Below are 18,779 nucleotides of genomic sequence, written 5' to 3' on the forward strand. Positions count from 1 at the left end.
CTTGCACTGAGACAGGAAAGGCTGCTATTGCAAGTGTGGTTTGTCTCCTGAAGAGCCCAGTAAATTGACCCCTCTGATGCCACAGGAAACAGCAGAGGCATATTACAGCCTGAGAGTTTTGCAGATTTTGTTCTTATTCCTTATTTTGTACTTCCTGTCGCAATCACAAGGATTATGATTTAAGCCACACTGCCACTATATTCCAGGCTCTTGGTGAAAATTTAGTTATGAACAATGATTTTTTATTTTTCAGTCTTCATGTGAAGATGTGTTTCCACTGATTTTTAAAGAGGAAAGGGGTGGGTGTGTGTGGGGAAAGAGAAAGAGAGAGAAAGAGAAACATCGACTGGTTGCTTCCCATATGCACCCCAATCAAGGAATGAACCCACAACCTAGGTATGTGCCCTGACTGGGAATCAAACCCACAACCCTTGAGTGCATAGGACAATGCTCCAACCAACAAGCCATGCAACCAAATCATGAACAATTTTTTTTAAAGATCTTATTCATTTATTTTTAGACAGAGGGGAAGGAAGGGAGAAAAACAGGGAAAGAAACATTAATGTGTGGTTGTCTCTCATGCGTCACCAACTGGGGAGCTGGCTCATAATCTAGGCATGTCCCCTGACTGGGAATCAAACTGGTGTTCATTCCATTGAGCCACACCAGCTAGGGCTGAACAATAATTTTTTAAAAAGATTTCACTTATCTTTAGAGGGGAAGGGAAGGAGAGGGGGAAACATCAATGTATGGTTGCCTCTCATGTACCTCCTGCTGGGAACTGGCCTGCAACGCAGGCATGTGCCCTGACTGGGAATCGAACCATCATCCTTTGGTTCACAGGCCTGCGCTCAATCCAGTGAGTTACACCAGCCAGGGCTGAATGATGATTTAAAAAAAAAAATTTTTGGTAGCCTAATCATGTGACTAGGTATGGAAGCATAAAGATATATTCTTGTTACCTCCTCAAAAAAATAAACAGGAGGGACTCAAGATGTAACTAAGGGCTGCTCTCCTGAGTGAGAAGGGCTTGGACTCAGAATGTAACTAGGGGCTGCGCTCCGGAGTGAGAGCGCCTAGGTGAGAGCTTGGAAAAGACTGGCTCCAGGACATGAAGGGTCCCCGCTTGGCCAGATGGGAGAGAGCCACGCGGTTTCAGCAGAGTGAGGACCCCCTCTTGGTGAGGTGAAAGAGGGAGCCACGTGGTTTTGGCAGGGTGCGGACCCCCTCTTTCCCAGGTGAAAGGGAAAAACCACGCAGCTTTGCCAGAATGGAGATCCCTGCAGCCAGGTGAAGAAGACAGCCGCATGCTTTTGGTGGAGTGCGGACTCCTGCAGCTTTGGTAGAAGAGGCCCACGCGGCTTTGGGGTGCCCCCTTTGGCCGCGGGGCCTGAAAAGCAACAGAGACTTTGACTGGAACTGGGTACAAAGGACTCTTGCCAGTGGACCATGAGAGGGTACCACAGTACTTTGGATTAACTCGAGATCCTGCACAGTGACCCAGCTGACGGTGCCAGCAGCCTGCAATACAGACGTGTGCTCTTTTCCTGATTTACGGTACCCGGAGTTGGGACTGTGGGAAAAGGGAGCGCTGTGTGGGTGTAGGTGTATACATAAAGGACTTTGATATTTAGTGGTGGCATTAGGCCTGAATAGCATTAAATAAACATTTTGTTTCCTTTTCACAAAAAAAAAATAAATAGGCTATTCCACTACTCTTGAAAGATTAAACAAGTATAATAAAATCAATTGTATATATTTTTTGTTTCCCAGTTATATAAAATTTTCAAAAAAAAAACAACTTTTTTTCTGATATCTTAAACTAGCAGCAACTCCCATGCATGTTACATGATTCAAATTAGTACAGTGCACTCACATTTCCCAAGTGACATTGGGACTATTTGTTTTTTAAATAGTAAAGAAACCCCAAAATAGTTGTATTTCCACTTGTAGGCAGAAGGCTGTCTGGCTGCCACAGTGTGCTTGCACACCCCTCAGGAGCCAAGTGCAGTCTGGGACATCCAGGGGGATCTCCCCTGGGGCGTCTGGACCGCTTGGTTCCTTTTCCTCCTGGTCAGTTCTAACATGTGCCCCCTGCCCAGCTGTTTTCTGAGTCAGACTGAGGGAATCAGTGGTTAGAGGGACAGGCTGAGGCAGAAGGCACCTTTGGCTGACCTAAGTCACAAACTCTCCAAGCCCACTCTCTCCAGAAAACACAAGTGGGGAAGTCTAGAAACCAAAGCATCCAGAAGCCCCCATCAGGTAACTCTCTGGGTCCCCGGTGAGGGGTGTATGAGAGGCGAGCACACACTGATGTTTCTCTCCCTCTTGTTCATTCCCTAACCCTTTCTAAAAATAAAAGCTTTAAAAATTACCATTTTGACATGCAGTTGAGATAAAAGTGGTTAAGACATCACATCCTTTTCCCACACGAAGTCTTTTAATCTGGTATGTATTATGCATTCATGGCACAGCTCACTTCAGAGTGGCCACAGTTCAAATGGTCCTTAGTCACATGTGGCCAGTGGGCACCACCCTGAACACCTATGCCTAGGGCTTCTGTAGATTCCATGTGTTCCTGGCTAAACCTACGTTCTCAAATCACTCTGGGCACAGGGTTCCATTTCCACTCATTAGTTCAAGCCTGTTGGTGGTCTTGTTAAAATTTTCCATAGCTTTATAGTTTTTTCCCACTCAACTGAGATATAATGTCACAAAGCTACTGGAATGTGTTGATTTCTAGTCATCCTGTTAACTTTCATTCCTTTTGGGACTATGTTGTTTGGTGCATCCAAGTTTAGAGGGGTTTTTTTTTGTTTTGTTTTCATCATCCAGGTTATTTTTGATAGTGCCTTTTAACTCAAAATCTGTTTTGTTTTGTAGATAGTGTAGCTAAATTTAGGTTTCTTGGGGTTATTTTCTTATCTCTTCCCACCCTTTTACTTTCCCACTTTCTGAATCTTTAGTTCGAATATGTGAGCATCACGTAAATAGCACATAAACAGTTTTCTTCTTAAGCCTCTCTGTGGTAGATAAGTTTGCTAGTTCCTATTCCATAGCTAATCTTACTAAAAAAACATATTTAGGAATTCCCCCGGATGTGAACCAACACTAAGCTTTTAGGTTTTACAGACTAATAAGGAAATCCTGCCATTAATTAAACATTTGCCCAGGGCTGACCCATTTCATTCTCAAAGGCACTCCTTGATCTCATTGATAAGAATACTGAGGCACAAACAGAACTCATCTGCCTATAGTCACTCAGGTGTAAAACCCTTGAATGTGTGCCCTGGCCCGTGTGTGTGCCTTCTTTCTACTGCCAGGTTGAGTTCTTGGGAGAGGTCAGGGAAGGCTTCCCCGAAGAGGTGTTTTTTCTGGATAGGTCCTGATGGATGTGTAGATATTCAACCCTCATGTCAAGTGGGGGAAGGGCATCCTGGGCAAAGAGACGGAGGCACCAGAGAGCTTAGTGTTGCTGAAGCACTGGCAATATTGGTAAGTAGTATCTACAGAGCACTAACTATGGCCCAAGAGGCCTAAGCATTTAACTGAGGCACTGCCATTTTGGACAAGTTAGGTTCCTTGCTGAGGGGGCTGTCCTGTGGGTTCATTTCGTAACATTCCCAGCCTCTACCTACTGGATGCCAGTACCTCCCAACCCAAGAGCAACAGGCAAAATAGTCTTGTGGGTATCCAGTGCTCTAACCCTATGAGGGCTATACTATTCTTCCTTCTCTCTTACAGGTGGGGAAGTGTAATGTGTTTAGTTACACAGGTAGGATGGAAGTCCCAGGGCCTGAGTCAGGCACCTCTGTCCTCAACCACCACACCCCACCCCATAGCCAGCTTCCGGCCTGAGCTTTGTATCCAGTAGGGCGCAGGTACTAGGAGACAAGCAATGTCAGCCAGGAGCAGCTCAGGAAGGGCCTTGAAGAGCTTGCCTGCTCTGTGCCAGGCCGTGTGCTCACTGATGCTGGAGTCCCAGATTCAGATCCCGCCAAACCCCTTCGTCAAGGTGTCCTCAACCCAAAGAGACAGTGAACGGGACAGAGACAGCCACAGCCCAAGGTGACGGGGCCTATGACAAAGTGAGGGACCAGAGGCTGTGGGAGCCCACAGGTGTTAATCCAGTGCAGGGGAGGAGGGGTCCTGTGGGCTTCCTGGAGGAAGCCCAACCAAGTGGATACCTGGTTGAGAAACTGAAATCAGTGTGATGGGGGAGGTTGGGGACAGACAGTCTTCAGGAAGAGGAGAGAGCATGTGCAAACACCTGGCAGAAAAAGCTATTTCACTGGCAAATGTGGGCCCTTTCAGAGGTTCAGTCATGAGATGAATCTAGAAAAGTCGTCGGGGGTCAGGTCACAAACACCAGACTGAGGAACTTGACCGTTACCCTGCAACCAAGAAGCTGCAGACAGTCATCTGCCTTCCTGACACTGACACAGTCGTTTCCCCTCAGATATTAAACTACTGTGTTGCAACAAATGAAATGCCAAATATTTGCAAAGCACCCACGAGAAACCTCTGCCCAAACTGTGCCCACTGGTGGGGAACACTGGCCCAGTTCTCAGCACGGCCAGTTACCATTACCCCAAATAACTGACATGAAGAACCAAACCGCTGCAACCCGCCCCCCACCCCGCCCTTCACAGCACTGACATACCACCAGGCACCAGTCTTAATGCTTTACATATATTAACTCAGTTCTTCCGAGAATTGCTGTCATCACCCCCCATTGGGCAGAAAGCACAGAAAGGTTAAGCCACTTATTCAGGGTCACACAAAGAAGTAGGCTTAGTCACCCAGGGAATGCTGACTTTCACATCCTCTTTTCTTCACAGATACCCAGTGTGAGCTGAACCTTCTTTACTAACTTCTCACTCAAAAGTATGTGAGTCATGTGGACATGTGCTTACATATTAAGGAAACTGTGAAAGCGGGAGACTAAAGTCAACACAGAAACACCCGATCTGTACACTAGTTTTTGAACAGACGACCAAGGTACAGCAGAATACCACTTAGGCCAGGGTTCCCCAATCTTGGCCCTAGTATTGTTTTTGGCCCTCCCATAACTTTTATGGGAGGGCTTCCTGTGCACGGTGTTGAGCAGCACCCCTGGCCCTACCACATACCAGTGGTAGGGCCCTTCCCTTGCCCCCTAGTTGTGACAACCAAAAATTGCCAAAAGGTCTCTGTGGGGGGCGGGGGGGGGGGCGAAAATCACCAACTGAGAACTGACAGAGACTATCTGTTGATTGCCTGAGGTTTTAAACCCCCTACCTCACTGCCTGACTTTACAAGAAACCTTAGGCCTTCCCAAGAAAAGGAAGCCTTCCCCGATGATGAGAATTGCATGAGATGAAGATAGCAAAAGTTCACTGTTGGTTAACACACACTTTCCATGTTAATTCATTTATCTTCCCAAACACTCTAGGAGCAGGCCCTATTACTGTCGTCCCCACTTCCCAGATGAGGAACCTGAGATGGTGTGTGGGATGTCTAGCGCACAGTATCTGGCACATGCTGACTGCTCATTAAGTGCTCTTGACCTCCTTCCAGCCCCCCATGTCCTGGCTAGAGCGCTTGTAGCCTCTGGGCTCCTGCAGCCCCTGACTCAGGTGCCTCTACATCAAGCTTTGTCATCCCTCCCTCCCCAACCAGGCCCGATACACCTGTGCCTCACAAGAAGGACCCCAGGAAATGAAATGATCAACAAATGGATGAGTATGACGACCAGGATTCAACCTTTACAACAGATGCCCTTCGCTCTCAATCTTCCCTATCAAGGGCTTCACAGGAGTAGACGCAAAAGAAACTCAGAAAGTAACACGCAGAAAAGGGGGCGCTTTGGGGCCTGGAAGGAGGCTAAGGGCTCAGACCCGGATAGGCCCCCTTTTAGTTTGGGGGGCTGTACCCCGGAAAACCCTCCGTTTCACGGGTCTCACCTGCCCTTCATCCCGACGTCCGCCTTTAACTCCACAGGGCAGAATTGCGCGCGCATTGGTTACCGACCCACGCCTGCCCGCTGGGCCCACACCCCAAGGCCGGGGCGGGTGCACAGAACCGCTAACCGGAAACCATCCCTACGTGCACTCACCCGCCTGCCACGAGGAGGCTGCGCGCGCCGCGGACCACCCAGCGTCCCCTCCGAACCAGTCCAGAGCACGCGCTGGCCCTCCCTTTCCCATCCCACTCCTTTCTCCGCCGCCCTGAAGCCCATTCTCCCAAGAAAGCACGAAATCTGAAACACAACCACGGCGCCTTTGAAATACACTGCACGCTGCACCGTACGCAGAGACGCGCACGCGCAACCGACGCCCCGTCAACTCCCGCGCATGCGCAGACGAGAAATAAGCTAGACACGCCTGGAGCTGTCCGAGAGCACCGGCGGAGCCCGTGACGTCATAGGAGGCCCTCCAGTCCCCGAAAAGTGAGCGCTTAACGCCAAAGTGCCGCACGGGCACCTGGGAGTTGTAGGCCGGTAGACCTGAAGCCTTCTGGGAGTCGTAGTCTGTTCACCTACCTCCGCGTTTTCTGGGAGCCTGGACCTTCCACTAGCGCAGATTCAGCTCAGGTGAGTGTACCCCCTCCTGTGGGGAATGGTCCTGGTCCTTTGTTGCGCTGCTGTGTCGGAGCTGATGGTCTCCATTGTTCTCTCCCTCGTATCCCGTAGGGTGGCACTCCTCTACGCGATCCCCGCCCAGCGGCCCTCCAGGTGGGAGGTGCTCCAAGCAGCCAGTGCCCCTGCTGATCCGCTTAGCACTCAGCGGCTGGGTGCAGTGCGAGCGCACTCTCCTCTGTCCAGGTTACAGTCTACAGTGGTCAGGGCTGGCCAAGGGGGCGATCAAGGCGGCCGTTGGAGCCCAAGGGAGGCGCCAGACCCAGCCCTGGGTTCAGGCAAGAGTTCCAGAGCAAAGGGCCTCAACTCTACCGTGCCCAAATGAAATTCCAGACTCTGTCCTAAACCTACCCCTCTCATACAAGTTCCCCATTCTTACCTATTTCTCGCCTCTTCCCCACCAGATGGTCCCACTGTCCTTCCATCTGTTCATGCCAAAACCTTGGGCTTGTCCCGAGTTTTCTGTTTCCCCCATCCATGTACCTCCCCCAACCACGACTTGAGTGAATCCCATCTGCTCTATTTTTAGAAGACATCCAGAATCCCACCACGTCTCTCTGCTTGCACTGCCTTCACTCTGCTCCGAGTGGCTCCTTGTTACCTAGTGGGTCCCTGCAGGAGCTTCCTCAGTGGTCTGCCCTGGCCACTCACACACTTCAGCCTGAGGGATCTTGTTAACATATAAATCACACCCAGTCACTCCGCGGCTTAAAACCATCCCTTAATTCCTATCTCATTACGAAAAAGCCCGAGCTTCTCATCCTGACAACCGTCAACCCCCTGCGTCTCTTCTGTTCAGTCTCAACACATCTTCCAACCAACCGAATACAGACAGGCCCTTCCCTTCACATTCTTTGCGCTTGCTGGTAACTCTATCGGGCACATTCTTCCCATCCTGATCTAATGCCTGACTTCTCATTCTTCTGGCTTCATCTCAGATGATAATTTCCTCATCTTCCTCCTCATTGGCTTAAATGTGTCTTGGTTATTTCTTCCATACCCATGGGTTGGTTGCTTCACTAGAACTTTTTGCCTGCAACCTTTTCCGTTTGTTCACTACTGTGTCCCCAGTGCTCAGGATCCACTGAGTTGGTATTTGTGGAATGAATGGAAGCTTAAGCTGAGATGTGAAGGTGCATGGCCTGCAGTGCTGAGGGGGAAAGTATTCCAGGCAATGGGTTTACTCTGAGCGCTATCCACGCGGCCTCCCTGGAGGCAGCGTCCCCACAATTCTGAGTCGACCTGTGACCGGCTTCCCTTCTCTCCCAGTCCAGGAGAAGCGGACCCCTCTCACCCAGCCCAGACCGCGCAATGCCGGCCCCGCCATGCGCCTCCTGCGGCAAGGCCCGCGCGGCCCTGCGCCGCCCGCGCTCCGGCCAAGCGCTGTGCCGTACCTGCTTCTGCGCCGCCTTCGAGGCCGAGGTGCTGCACACGGTGGTAGCGGGCCGCCTGCTGCCTCGCGGCGCCGTGGTGGCTGTGGGCGCCTCGGGTGGCAAGGACTCCACGGTGCTGGCCCACGTGCTGCGCGAACTGGCGCCCCGCCTGGGCATCTCGCTGCAACTGGTGGCGGTGGACGAGGGCATCGGCGGCTACCGGGACGCGGCGCTGGCGGCAGTGCGGCGCCAGGCGGCGCGCTGGGAGCTGCCGCTCACCGTGGTGGCCTACGCTGACCTCTTCGGGGGCTGGACGATGGACGCCGTGGCCCGCAGCACGGCTGGCTCAGGCCGCAGCCGCTCCTGCTGCACCTTCTGCGGGGTGCTGCGGCGCCGGGCGCTAGAGGAAGGGGCGCGTCTCGTGGGAGCCACGCACATCGTGACAGGTGAACTCACGCGCTGGGATAGCAGGGACTTTGTGGGAGGATCGGGCGCGTGCTCGGGCAAGGGTGGGCGCTGGAAGGAGGCTGAGGCTCACGCCCAAGAAGTGAAAAGGCGCCCCTGGGTGTGTCATAAGTGGCGGGTCTAGCATAGTTCAGGGCCGTGGTATGTGCGGGTCCGTGGGACGGTGTGGGGCAGGCGTGGCAAGATTTTGAGTCATTGTAGTCACCTGGGTGCGCACGCGCACACAAATAATAGCAAATGGAGAGCCGGGGCGGGGTTCTCTTAGGGCTGTGGTTCTCCACATTTTTAAATGTCATTCTGTAGGTTTCCCCTCACAAAAGGAGGGGCGTGCAGGGGTGTCTCCCTTCTGTCATCTCCAACGCAGCGGGGTCTTTTAACTCCTTTTCTCCCTCGGCTTCACCTCTCTGATAACTCTCTTCTCTCCCAGTCATTACTTCAACAAATGAATATTGGCCATTTACTGTGTGCCAGATTCAAGCCGTGTAGCCCAGAGCAAAGCTCCAAACCTCGGTTTCCTCTTTGGTTAAACGGGGGCATTAACACCATCTGGGTCCCGGAGATGCTGAGAACTAGATGTGTGGAGCACTTAGACCGGAGGCTGGAAAGCAGTGACCCTGATTCAAACCTTCGCTCTTAGGCTCAACCCAGTCCCTGCTTCTGCCCGATTCTCACGCGCTCACTGCAACCTGAGTGCTAACCAGGAAAATTATTAACCTTCGTGAGTCTGTGGCAGGAGGACCCAGTGGGAAGAGAAAGGCGGGGACTAAGGAAGCGTTTCTGGGTGAGCCGGGACCTGAAGGCTGCGTGGGTGACTAGTGAGGGATGAATGGAGGTTGGAGAGATGGTTCTGAGCAAAGGAAACCGCTTATGCAAAGGCCCCGAGGCGAGGATGTGGGGCCGATGGAGAAGCCCCGAGAAGAGCCGTATTTTACTGCAGAGACTCGGGTGTAAGATGAGAGGATGCGGAGGAAACAGGGATTTGGCTTAAATTCTGTGGCGACTGTTCGGTCGTCGGTTTCCCGCCATCCGCCTTTGCAGAAGCACCTGTGTCGCCAGCGCTGCTGAGGGTCTCCGTTAGGTGCCCTTTCGGCTCCTCCCGTTCGGTCTGAAGCACACTTTTAACTGAGGCTGGCATGATGTCTGTAGCGTAAAGCACTTTACTGCCTCCGTGAAAGGGCATCTAGTCCAGGGCCTGCCTGGCCCCGTCGGTGGGTGGCGGTGAGGGCACCCCAGTTGCTCCGTGGGAGCCCATGTCTGTCCTCTCCTGTTTCTTGCTGTGTCCACCTTCCGCCTTCACCGACTGCCCCACGGTCCCCGGGGCCGCCATGGCCTGCACCCCTTGCCCCCACCTGCCGGTCTCTTTCTGAGTTCTGGCTGCTCCACAAGTTTTTTTTTGGGGGGGCGGGGAGGGTGTCCCCATGGCGGGGTCACCCACTCTTTGCCATTCGCCGTGCCCCTCCCCGACTCTCTGGGTTCTGGCTGCCCCACGGTGTCCCCATGACCAGCAGCCCCCCGCGCCCCCTCCTGACCTGCTCCCCTTCTCTCCCCCAGGTCACAACGCCGACGACATGGCGGAGACCGTGCTCATGAACTTCCTGCGGGGCGACGTGGGCCGGCTGGCCCGGGGCGGGGGCCTGGGCTCCGCGGGCGAGGGGGGCGCCCTGCCGCGCTGCCGGCCGCTGCAGCTGGCCTCGCAGAAGGAGGTGGTGCTGTACGCGCACTTCCGCCGCCTGGACTACTTCTCCGAGGAGTGCGTCTACGCGCCCGAGGCCTTCCGCGGCCACGCGCGCGACCTGCTCAAGCTGCTGGAGGCCGCGCGCCCCTCGGCGGTGCTGGACCTGGTGCACTCGGCGGAGCGCCTGGCGCTGGCCCCTTCGGCCCGGCCCCCGCCCGCCCGCACCTGCTCCCGCTGCGGGGCGCTGGCCAGCGGCGCGCTCTGCCAGGCCTGCGCCCTTCTGGACGGCCTGGACCGCGGCCGGCCCCGCCTGGCCATCGGCAAGGGCCGCCGGGGGCTGGACGAGATGGGGCCGCGTGGGGCGCCTCGGGAGCAGGTCCAGGCCCCAGCCTCCGAGGCCGTGCCCTCCTTCTAGGGACCACAGTGTTCTGTTGGGATCCGACCTGGGAGCTCAGGGAGCCTGTAAATGACACTGTGAATAAACCCCAGTTACCTTTGCCCAGGGCTTCCGTGTGAAGTCCGGAGGGGGACGGAACCGCTGAGCTGTGACCCTGCGGGAGCTGGGGCCTGAGCCCCTGGGTCCGAGGGAGGAGGGGGCCGAAGAACTTCCCACTCCCGAGCGAGTGCGAATTGGGGGGCTGCTTGCCTCGTACCCCTTCCAGGTTCTCCGCCAGCCCCAGCCCTTCCTGAGCACCTGCTGTGCGCAGACGTTTCCTGTTTGCCTGTTGCAGGGAATGACGGCGTTGATGGGCACGCGTCATTCACTGTAATCCTGGTGCTTCTCCGAGCCCTGTGCACGCCGCAGGCCCCACCCCCTCAGTTCATTCCCACCGTCTCATTGGCTGTAGCCTGAGCACCAGCAACTGTCCTGAGGTCGCCTGGATGGAGAGGGACGGAACTGGGGGCTCACACCAGCGTCTGCCTGGGGCTCTTGCCCCCCACCCCCTCACACCTGAATCCCTCCTGGTGGCTCTGTGATGGATGAGGAGCAGCTGGGTGGGTTTCCCAGACCTCAGCTTCTGGAGGCCGAGCTGAGTGAGCCCGGGTCAGTGATTTAACTTCTCTGGTCTTCAGTTTCCTCCCCTGAAAATGGAATCGAAGCACTGTTGTGAGGATTTGATGAAGCGCTCCATAAATGGTGCCAGCTTGGTTGTTCGCATTAAGCTTTGGACACCAGGGGCTCTGGGTTTCAGGATTGCCACTTTGCTGGTCCAAGCAGGCCTTAAGCCCACAAGCTTCCTGCTGGACCCCTGGGGAGACGTGGTGTTTTCAGCCCCACTTCTCAGCTTTCCTAGGCTGCTCCTGAGTCAATATTGCCTTCCCTTTCCCATCCTCCTGCTCAAATCCTCCAAGGTCTTCCTGGGAGACTCCCTGATTCTTCCACCTGGCCCACACCCCATCCCCTGGGTCCGGCCCTCCTTTGTGCCGATCCACAGTTTCTGGGTGTCATTTCTCCCAACTAGACTGGGCTTTCAGGGCAGAGACCAAATCTCCCTCCCCACCAGGTAACACAGCAGCATTCTTTCAACATTTATGGAGCCCCTAATGTATACATGGGTTGATGAAAAAGACACAATGTCTCACTTGTGGAGCTTACAGTCTTGCGGGAAGAGACTAAGAGAAGTAAATACATACTGTGAGGCCTGATGATAAGTGCTATGCTCAGAAAATGAAGGAACAGGAGGGGAAAGGCTATGGAGGGAGCTGTTTGATTTGGGGAGGTCAGGGCTTCTTTGAGGAGGTGACGGGTTAGAGACCAAAATAAAGTCACGGAGGTTTCTAGCCATGATGGAATATCTCATGTCAAGAATCCTTATAGCGAAACCAAATGCAAAGAAATCACACACACACACACACACACACACGAAACAATTTATTCGAAGACACCAAATAGAAACCACAATCTCAGAGAAAAGGGAAGTTTAACTTGCAGGAGGGGCCAGAGGACTAAAGAAATGGCCAGAAAGCTCACACTAAGAGGCTGAAAACCTGAGCTGAATTTTGAGCAGCATCGTGGGGATGGAGACAGAAATGGCATCTGGGGCTCCTGAGGCCATTGGGATTCAGGTGCCAAAATCCTGGAGAGCAGGAAAGAGCATTAAGGTGAGCCTAATGTGTTCATTGAGGTGAGCGCAATGTGTTCAAATAGCCCCTGGGCTGTCATGGAACCGAGTAAACAAAATTTGATGTTCAGGGTCTCCGGAGAAGGAGAGGCCCCATAAATACCTCACTTAGGACCCAACAGAATTACGAATTAGAGTAAGGGTCATGGGCAGGTAGGCCTATTCACAAGAAGACCAGAACCCATGTTCAAATTCAACCTGACACTGGATTAATATACTCTATCTGCTTCCCAGGCAGCGAAAGTGGGGCAGCCCTACCCACATGATCCAATTTACATTTAAATTGGTTCAAATTCAATTTAAAGCTTCATTCTTCCGTCATACTAAACACGTTTCAAGGGCTTCATAGCCACATGTAGCCAGGTGAACAGCACAGATACAGAACATTTCTATCACAGAAAATTCCGTTCTGCAGTGCTATTCTAGACTGTTCTAGAATCCAGAGGGAAAACTTTTCAACCACAGCCTCCAAATCTCTACAATTTTTCACACGAAATACCCACTATTCAATAAAAAATTTACAAGCACACCAGGTGATAGGACCAATGACTGAACACCAAGAGGAAAACACCATGGATGTGATCCAGGTGACCCAGGCGTAGGAGTTTCAGGCATGGACTGACCCCCACACCAGAGAGCCAGTAGGTGTAGAGTTTGGAAGAGGGATAATGAGAACACCACAGGTAGGAGAAGGAGCAGGGCACATGGCTGCATAGACCCTCCTGCACCCTCACTGACTCTTGCACTTGGAGCTCATAGCCTGGCTCCTCCTGCAGGGACCCTGGGGGGACACAGAGGCTCAGCTGCAACCCACACCCCTCCCCCACATGACCTCCACCATTACTTGGGCTCACTCGAAACCCAACCCCCACAAAAGGGGCAGCAGCAGGGACACCGTGTCTGCATCTGACAGGGCAGTGCAAGTCCCAGTCCCTGTGTGAGGGAAGGAAGTCCGCAGATGTGGGTCGGGACCCACAATGCCCCAACAGGAAACCCTGTGTGACAGCTGTGGCCAGGCCTGGAAGGGGAACTTGAGCTTCACAAGATGTGGGGGTGCTGTGAAGGCTGAGAAATCATCCTGTCTCACCTCACCCCAACATGGCAGGTGGCTATCCCAGGGCCTCCAGAGGCTGAGAGGCTTGTCCAGATGTGACTCTAAAGTGATCACCTTGCAGATGCTGTTTAAGTCAAGAGGAAGGTCACCCAGGACACCACCACAGTCAGAACTGGTCCTGGTGACTTGGGGAGATCCATCCTCCAATGGAAACCAGTGAACACTCTGGGAAAGGATAATTTTAGATTTTCTTTACACCACCCAAGTGGTCTTAAGAAATTCAGACCCAACTCCAGTGGATGGTGGAACCCAATGGGAGAGCTGAGCATTAAAGGCCTCTGTTGGTTGATTTCCATGTGTTAATTTCCATCAATTAATTTCCATTAATTTCTTTAATGCTCACAGCCACCTTTGAGTAGAATGTGGGATCTCTGCTGTACAGAATGGAAAACAGAAACAGAAAAAGGAAGTGAATCGCCGGAAGACAATGCCAAAGGAAGTGCCAAAGCCTGTGCGTCAGCCCCTGTCTCTCCAATCTTGTCACCTTTCTTCTTTCTTCTCTGCCTGCAGATGCTCTTACAGTGGTTAATGTTAATGTTGCACAAGGTCTCCTCATGCTTCACCAGCTAGTCCCCGACTTCTTTCCCCCAGAGAGGCTGTGATGCCTCCAGCCAGGACCAAGGTCTGAGCGAGTCCTCATTGGCTTGTCCTCTTGATCTCTGAGTACTCGGAGGTGCTGGTGGCCTCTTGGTCCCGGGGATCCCATGGCTTCAACCCGTGAAAGCCGATGTTGGCGTAGTGGAGCTCCTGCTGTTCCCCTGTTGGAGGGATATCCCTGGCAGGCAATGCTTGGTCTGGGGGCCTGTCTGGCTGGGACTTTTGCTGTGAACCCTAAGTGAAGGGAAGACAAGGAAGTTGGAGAGAAAATAAGGCAGGCATGGTCCTAATGGAAAGATGGGCTGATGGAACAGTTTTTCATTCATCCCCTTATTCCATACCCATTTCTTATGAACTCAATTATTTGCTCATTCATTTAAAATATTGTAATACTGCCCTGGCTGGTGTGGCTCAGTGGACTGAGCACCGGCTTGTGAACTGAGAGGTTGCTGGTTTGATTCCCAGTCGGGGCACATGCGTGGGTTGTGGACTGAGTCCCCCAGCTTGGGGCATGTGAGAGGCAACTGAATCTGTCTCACATTAATGTTTCTCTCCTTCTCTTTCTACCTCCCTTCCCCTCTCACTAGAAGTAAATAAATAAAATAAAATGAATAAAATATTGTAATACTACAAATGATTAGACCATATGCAGGTCTTAATAATCACATTTTATCTTCACAGAAACCAAATATAAATGATACTCTTATTATTTCCATTTACAGATAGGGAAACTGAAGTGAGGAGAAGTGAATTAACAAGCCAAGAACAGGTGAAAAGTAATAGTTTGTGGGGGGAGAGGTTCTGGCAACCTGTACCCAGCAGGGAGGTGAAGAGGGCAGAGTGGTCAGCAAGGCTGGGGCACAAGACTAACCAAGGGCCCCAGTAGATGAAGGAGAACTCACCTCCCAGCTGTCTGTCCAGCTGACCACAGAGGAGCGGGTTTGGGGAAATGCTGAGCAGCCCACTTTGCACTCAGTGAATGGACATGCCCAGCCCCTCCCCCTCTACCTCACGAGAAGAGACCCATATCACTCACCCAAGGGACTGTGCCCATGACAGGGTCTTCATCATTCGTGATCTTTCGTCTCCTGCCTGTTTGCTTCCTGCGCAATTTCACTCTAAGGGAAGAAGTCAGGAGCCACAATGGCTCAGGCACAGGTGGGCAGGCTGCCTCCACTTCCTGAGAAGACCACTGAGGCATCCAGATCCCAGGACCTGACTCAGAGACCTTCTGACATGAAAGTGAGTGCTCCATCTCCTGGACAACCAGGTGTTTGGCCAAGACTAAACTTACATCGTGATAGGCCCCTACACAGGGAGAAACTTATGCACGAGCTATAACAGTGTTATTCCTCAGAGCCCAAAATTAGAAACAACCCAACTATCCTTCCATGAATGAAGAGACAGGTAAAATGTGTCCTATCCATACCCTGGAATATTAGTTGGAAATAAAAAGAAATAAAATATTAATATGTGAACCTTGAAAATATGGTATGTGAAAAAGTCAGTCATAAAAGACCATGCATTGTATGATTTTAATGATAGGAAATGTCAAGAAAGGGCAAATTAAGAGAGAGAAGAATTAGATTACTGGTTGCCTGGAGCGGAGGGAAGGATGGTAGCAAAATGACGAATAAGGGACATGGGTTGTTTTTTCATTTGGATCTAAAGGAAAAGTTTTGAAATTGATTGTGGTGATGGGTGCACGACTTCAGGACTGAACTAAACAGTGTTGACTTGCACACATTAAATATATGGACATTTTATCTCAATAAAGCTGCTGTGCCATCTCACCTCCAAAAGGGGCCCTCTGTAGGGACTCAGCTCTGCTTTTCTGGGGTGCTGGGGCCTCTCTCCATATTCCCCATGATGTGGCTCCCTGTACTTCCCCAGCACATGGACTTACATGCAAAAGGAGATGAGGCACAGACATAGGGACAGGAGAGCCATGGCACCAGCACCTCCAAGAGCCGCAGGAACCACTCTGGAAGCCGATGCCGACTGCCCTGCAGAGAAGAGGACATGAGACCACCCACTCGCAGGACTAAGTGTCGTGTCTTCCCACATTCTTGCAGCACCAGTGTAGGTTCTGTTCAGACACCAGACAGAGGGCCCCGTGCTAGCAAATCATGCCACTCCTGACCACAGACGCTCTCCCCAATTTTGTTCTTCCCAATTTCGTTCTCCCTTTGGTCGCTTCCTTTCTCCCTCAGCCTCTGCCCCCAGCACACCCTTGACCTGGCAGTAGCAGGACACTGGCGCTCTGGGCCCCATGGACATTCTGCACCTCACAGGTAAGTCTGAGGCCAGCCCTGAGCCCCGCAGGGAGGATCAAGGAGCTGTTGGCCCAGGGCCCCGCGGAGCTGGAGGTGACTCTGTAGGAGGTGTTGCTGAGGTTCTCCTCCAGCAGCCTCTCCCCCAGCCGCCAGCCCAGCAAGGGTGTTGGCTTGGCCCGGGAGGAGCAGCTGCAGTGCAGACCCTTGTCCTCCCAGGAGCAGGAGGGTCCCAGCAGCTGTGGGGGGTCTGTGGGGAGTGAAAAGTGTCAGTAGTCTCGCTGCCCTCCCCAAACCCACCTGTCCTGCCCTCAGGGGCCCCCACACTCACAGACCACTAAGAGGCTGAAAGAGATATTTTTGGAGTCCAGGGAGTGCTGAGCCTGGCAGGTAAACTCTCCTTCTTCCCCAGTCCCCACTCGAGGAAGCTCCAGGATGGAGGTGCTGGAGATGGGGGTGGCGTTCGTGGCTGAGGACCCCTTGAACCAGCTCAGCTGTGCAGGGGGGTTGCTGTCAGCCACACAGAGCAGCTGCAGAGCCTCACCCTCCAAGATGGGAAGGGATGAAGTGCTTTGCAGAATCTTGAGGGCTTTGGAGGAAGAAGTGGGGAGAGAGAGAGAGAGTGAGACAGAGACAGAGACAGAGAGAGAACGAACACAGGGCAGGCACTCACCCAGAAGAGGTGAGGGAGGGAGGGTGGTGATTCTCCTCCTTGTTTCTCCCATATCTGATCCCATTCACACTCTGATCCCCCCTCAGCTTCATGGTGGCCCCAGGGGCAGGTCCCAGCCCCAGAGAGGGAGGTTCTTCCCTACCTGTGATATTTCTGTACAATCCATCAATGGTGAGCTTCCTGGGGGCATCTGGGACAAAAAGATATGGCCCCAATTCAGAGGGGAGGAGCAGCAGGAAGCAGGAGGGTGGGAACTGGGAAGGTGGGATTGCTGTCTTTCTGGCTCACTGCCCGCAAGCACTCAGATCCATGCACAAATGTTCTCAGGTTATCTCAGCCTCCTGTGCACACGCACACACACATGTCCACACACCAGTCCCACTGCCTCTAGGACACCAGCCATCCCTGCCACACTCACAGAAGACATTAAGCCAGATGGTTCTCTCTGTAGTCACCCTTGATCTTTGCAATTTCACCTGACAGGTGAGGTTGGTCCCATGGTCCTGGGGCTTCGGGGTGAAGGTGAGCACTGAGGAGTGGAGGTTCTGGGGGTTCAGAGAGTAAACAGCAGCTCCTGCCCAGGAGAAGGTGAGAGATCTTCCCCCTTCACAGGCCCCTGGAACGATGCAGGTCAGCTGTGTGGGGCGGCCAGACTGCAGAGGCTCCTGAATGAGGATGTCTGGCTTCTGTGTCAGTTCTGAGGAGGAGAGAGGGAGGTGCTTGGGGACTCCTCCCTACAGAGGTTGGGAACTTAGAGTAGGAACCTGAGCTCTCCCTGAGTCCTGTGTGTCCTCTGACCACTCTGGGCCCATGGTCTGAATCAGGGAGTGTCCCACTGTCCTGTTCCTGTTCTAAGATAAGATCCCATAACTCAGAGTCCTCTCCCAGCCTCCTATCATACCTGTCACATGCAAAGTCAACATCTTATCTTGGTAAGTATATTTCACATTATATCCTCTCTCCACTCGGAAGACATAGGTTCCTGCATCACTCTTCCTGGCGTCTCTGATGCTCAGGGAACAGTTGTTGGTCCTGGGGGCTGCGAGGAGGAATCGGCCCTGGGTCTCCCGCTTCACTGCTTTATTTCGGTTGTTTGTGGCCACAAGATCAGTATAACCTGTGTTGTCCCACCTCCGGTACCAGTAGGTGTAGAGTTCACTAGAGGAAGACCATGAACTCCACGGGTAGGAGAAGAAGCAGGGCACGTGGACACACAGACCATCCTGGACTGTCACCAATTCCTGCATTTGGAGCTCATAGCCTGTCTTCTCCTGCACGGACCCTGGGGGAACACAGACACTCAGCTTCAGCCCCAGCTGCTCCCCCACTAGGCCAACCCCTTTTCCGGGGATCACTCACCCCCCCACAGCAGGGGCAGCAGCAGCAGGAGCACCATGTGTGCCTCTCACAGGGCAGAGTGGGTCCCAGTCCCTGTGTCGGTGAGGGAAATGCTGAGCTGTGGGGTGGGGCAGAGGACGCCTTAACAGAAAGTCATTGGTGACAGAGCTGTGGCCAGGCCTGGAAGGGGAACTTGGGCTCCACATGCTGTGGGGGTGGAGAAGGGGCTGAGAAATCACCACTGTCTCAGCTCAGCCCTCTGCCAGATCCTCCAAGTGGTTATACCAACATCCCCAGAGTTTGAGAGGCTTGTCCAGATGGGAAGCTGAATGTGATCACCTAACTCAAGAGGGAGGTCACCCAGGGCACATGGCAGTCAGAACTGGTCCTACTGGCTCAGAGCACCCATCCCCCACCTGAATCCACTGAACATCCTGGATGAGGATAATTTTATATTTTCTTTAGACAGCACAAGTGCTGGTGAGAGTAGAAGGAAATTAGACCCAACTGCAGTGGAGGCTGGTACCCA

General features: G+C 53.0%; 2 protein-coding genes across 3 annotated transcripts; one reads left to right on the forward strand and one right to left on the reverse strand.

The window, feature by feature from the left end:
- The first annotated feature begins 6,493 nt into the window (after positions 1 to 6,493).
- LOC119053793 (cytoplasmic tRNA 2-thiolation protein 1) lies at positions 6,494 to 10,630 on the forward strand. 2 transcript variants are annotated; one of them, XM_037151544.2, is made up of 4 exons: positions 6,494 to 6,574; positions 6,674 to 6,715; positions 7,889 to 8,438; positions 10,009 to 10,630. In XM_037151544.2, exons 3-4 carry the CDS (start codon positions 7,931 to 7,933, stop codon positions 10,545 to 10,547), a joined length of 1,047 nt encoding a protein of 348 aa, XP_037007439.2. In that variant the 5' UTR covers positions 6,494 to 6,574; positions 6,674 to 6,715; positions 7,889 to 7,930; the 3' UTR covers positions 10,548 to 10,630. The 2 variants fall into 2 exon arrangements, with proteins under 2 accessions (XP_037007439.2, XP_053515730.1); XM_053659755.1 differs by lacking the exon at positions 6,674 to 6,715 and having other exon boundaries at positions 6,532 to 6,574.
- Positions 10,631 to 13,229: 2,599 nt separating this feature from the next.
- LOC119053791 (sialic acid-binding Ig-like lectin 5) lies at positions 13,230 to 18,377 on the reverse strand. Its single transcript, XM_037151534.2, has 9 exons — positions 18,272 to 18,377; positions 17,814 to 18,194; positions 17,331 to 17,609; positions 17,055 to 17,102; positions 16,571 to 16,828; positions 16,205 to 16,489; positions 15,873 to 15,972; positions 15,003 to 15,084; positions 13,230 to 14,200 (listed from the first exon to the last, which is right to left on the reverse strand). Exons 1-9 carry the CDS (start codon positions 18,306 to 18,308, stop codon positions 14,006 to 14,008), a joined length of 1,665 nt encoding a protein of 554 aa, XP_037007429.2. The 5' UTR covers positions 18,309 to 18,377; the 3' UTR covers positions 13,230 to 14,005.
- Between the last annotated feature and the right edge of the window lie 402 nt (positions 18,378 to 18,779).

The sequence above is a fragment of the Artibeus jamaicensis genome, unplaced genomic scaffold, assembly GCF_021234435.1.
Source record: "Artibeus jamaicensis isolate MK-2021 breed Jamaican fruit bat unplaced genomic scaffold, CSHL_Jam_final scaffold_804, whole genome shotgun sequence".
NCBI lineage: Eukaryota > Metazoa > Chordata > Mammalia > Chiroptera > Phyllostomidae > Artibeus > Artibeus jamaicensis.

What these genes read in the sequence shown, in the direction of transcription:
- LOC119053791 (XM_037151534.2), bottom strand. Translation starts at nt 18,308, where the DNA reads ATGGTGCTCCTGCTGCTGCTGCCCCTGCTGTGGGGGG. An exon ending in GTTGACTTTGCATGTGACAG is followed by an intron (nt 17,610 to 17,813) that starts GTATGATAGGAG and finishes TCTCCTCCTCAG; the next exon opens with AACTGACACAGAAGCCAGAC. An exon ending in CATCTGGCTTAATGTCTTCT is followed by an intron (nt 17,103 to 17,330) that starts GTGAGTGTGGCA and finishes TTTTTGTCCCAG; the next exon opens with ATGCCCCCAGGAAGCTCACC.
- LOC119053793 (XM_037151544.2), top strand. Translation starts at nt 7,931, where the DNA reads ATGCCGGCCCCGCCATGCGCCTCCTGCGGCAAGGCCCGCGCGGCCCTG. An exon ending in AGCCACGCACATCGTGACAG is followed by an intron (nt 8,439 to 10,008) that starts GTGAACTCACGC and finishes TCTCTCCCCCAG; the next exon opens with GTCACAACGCCGACGACATG.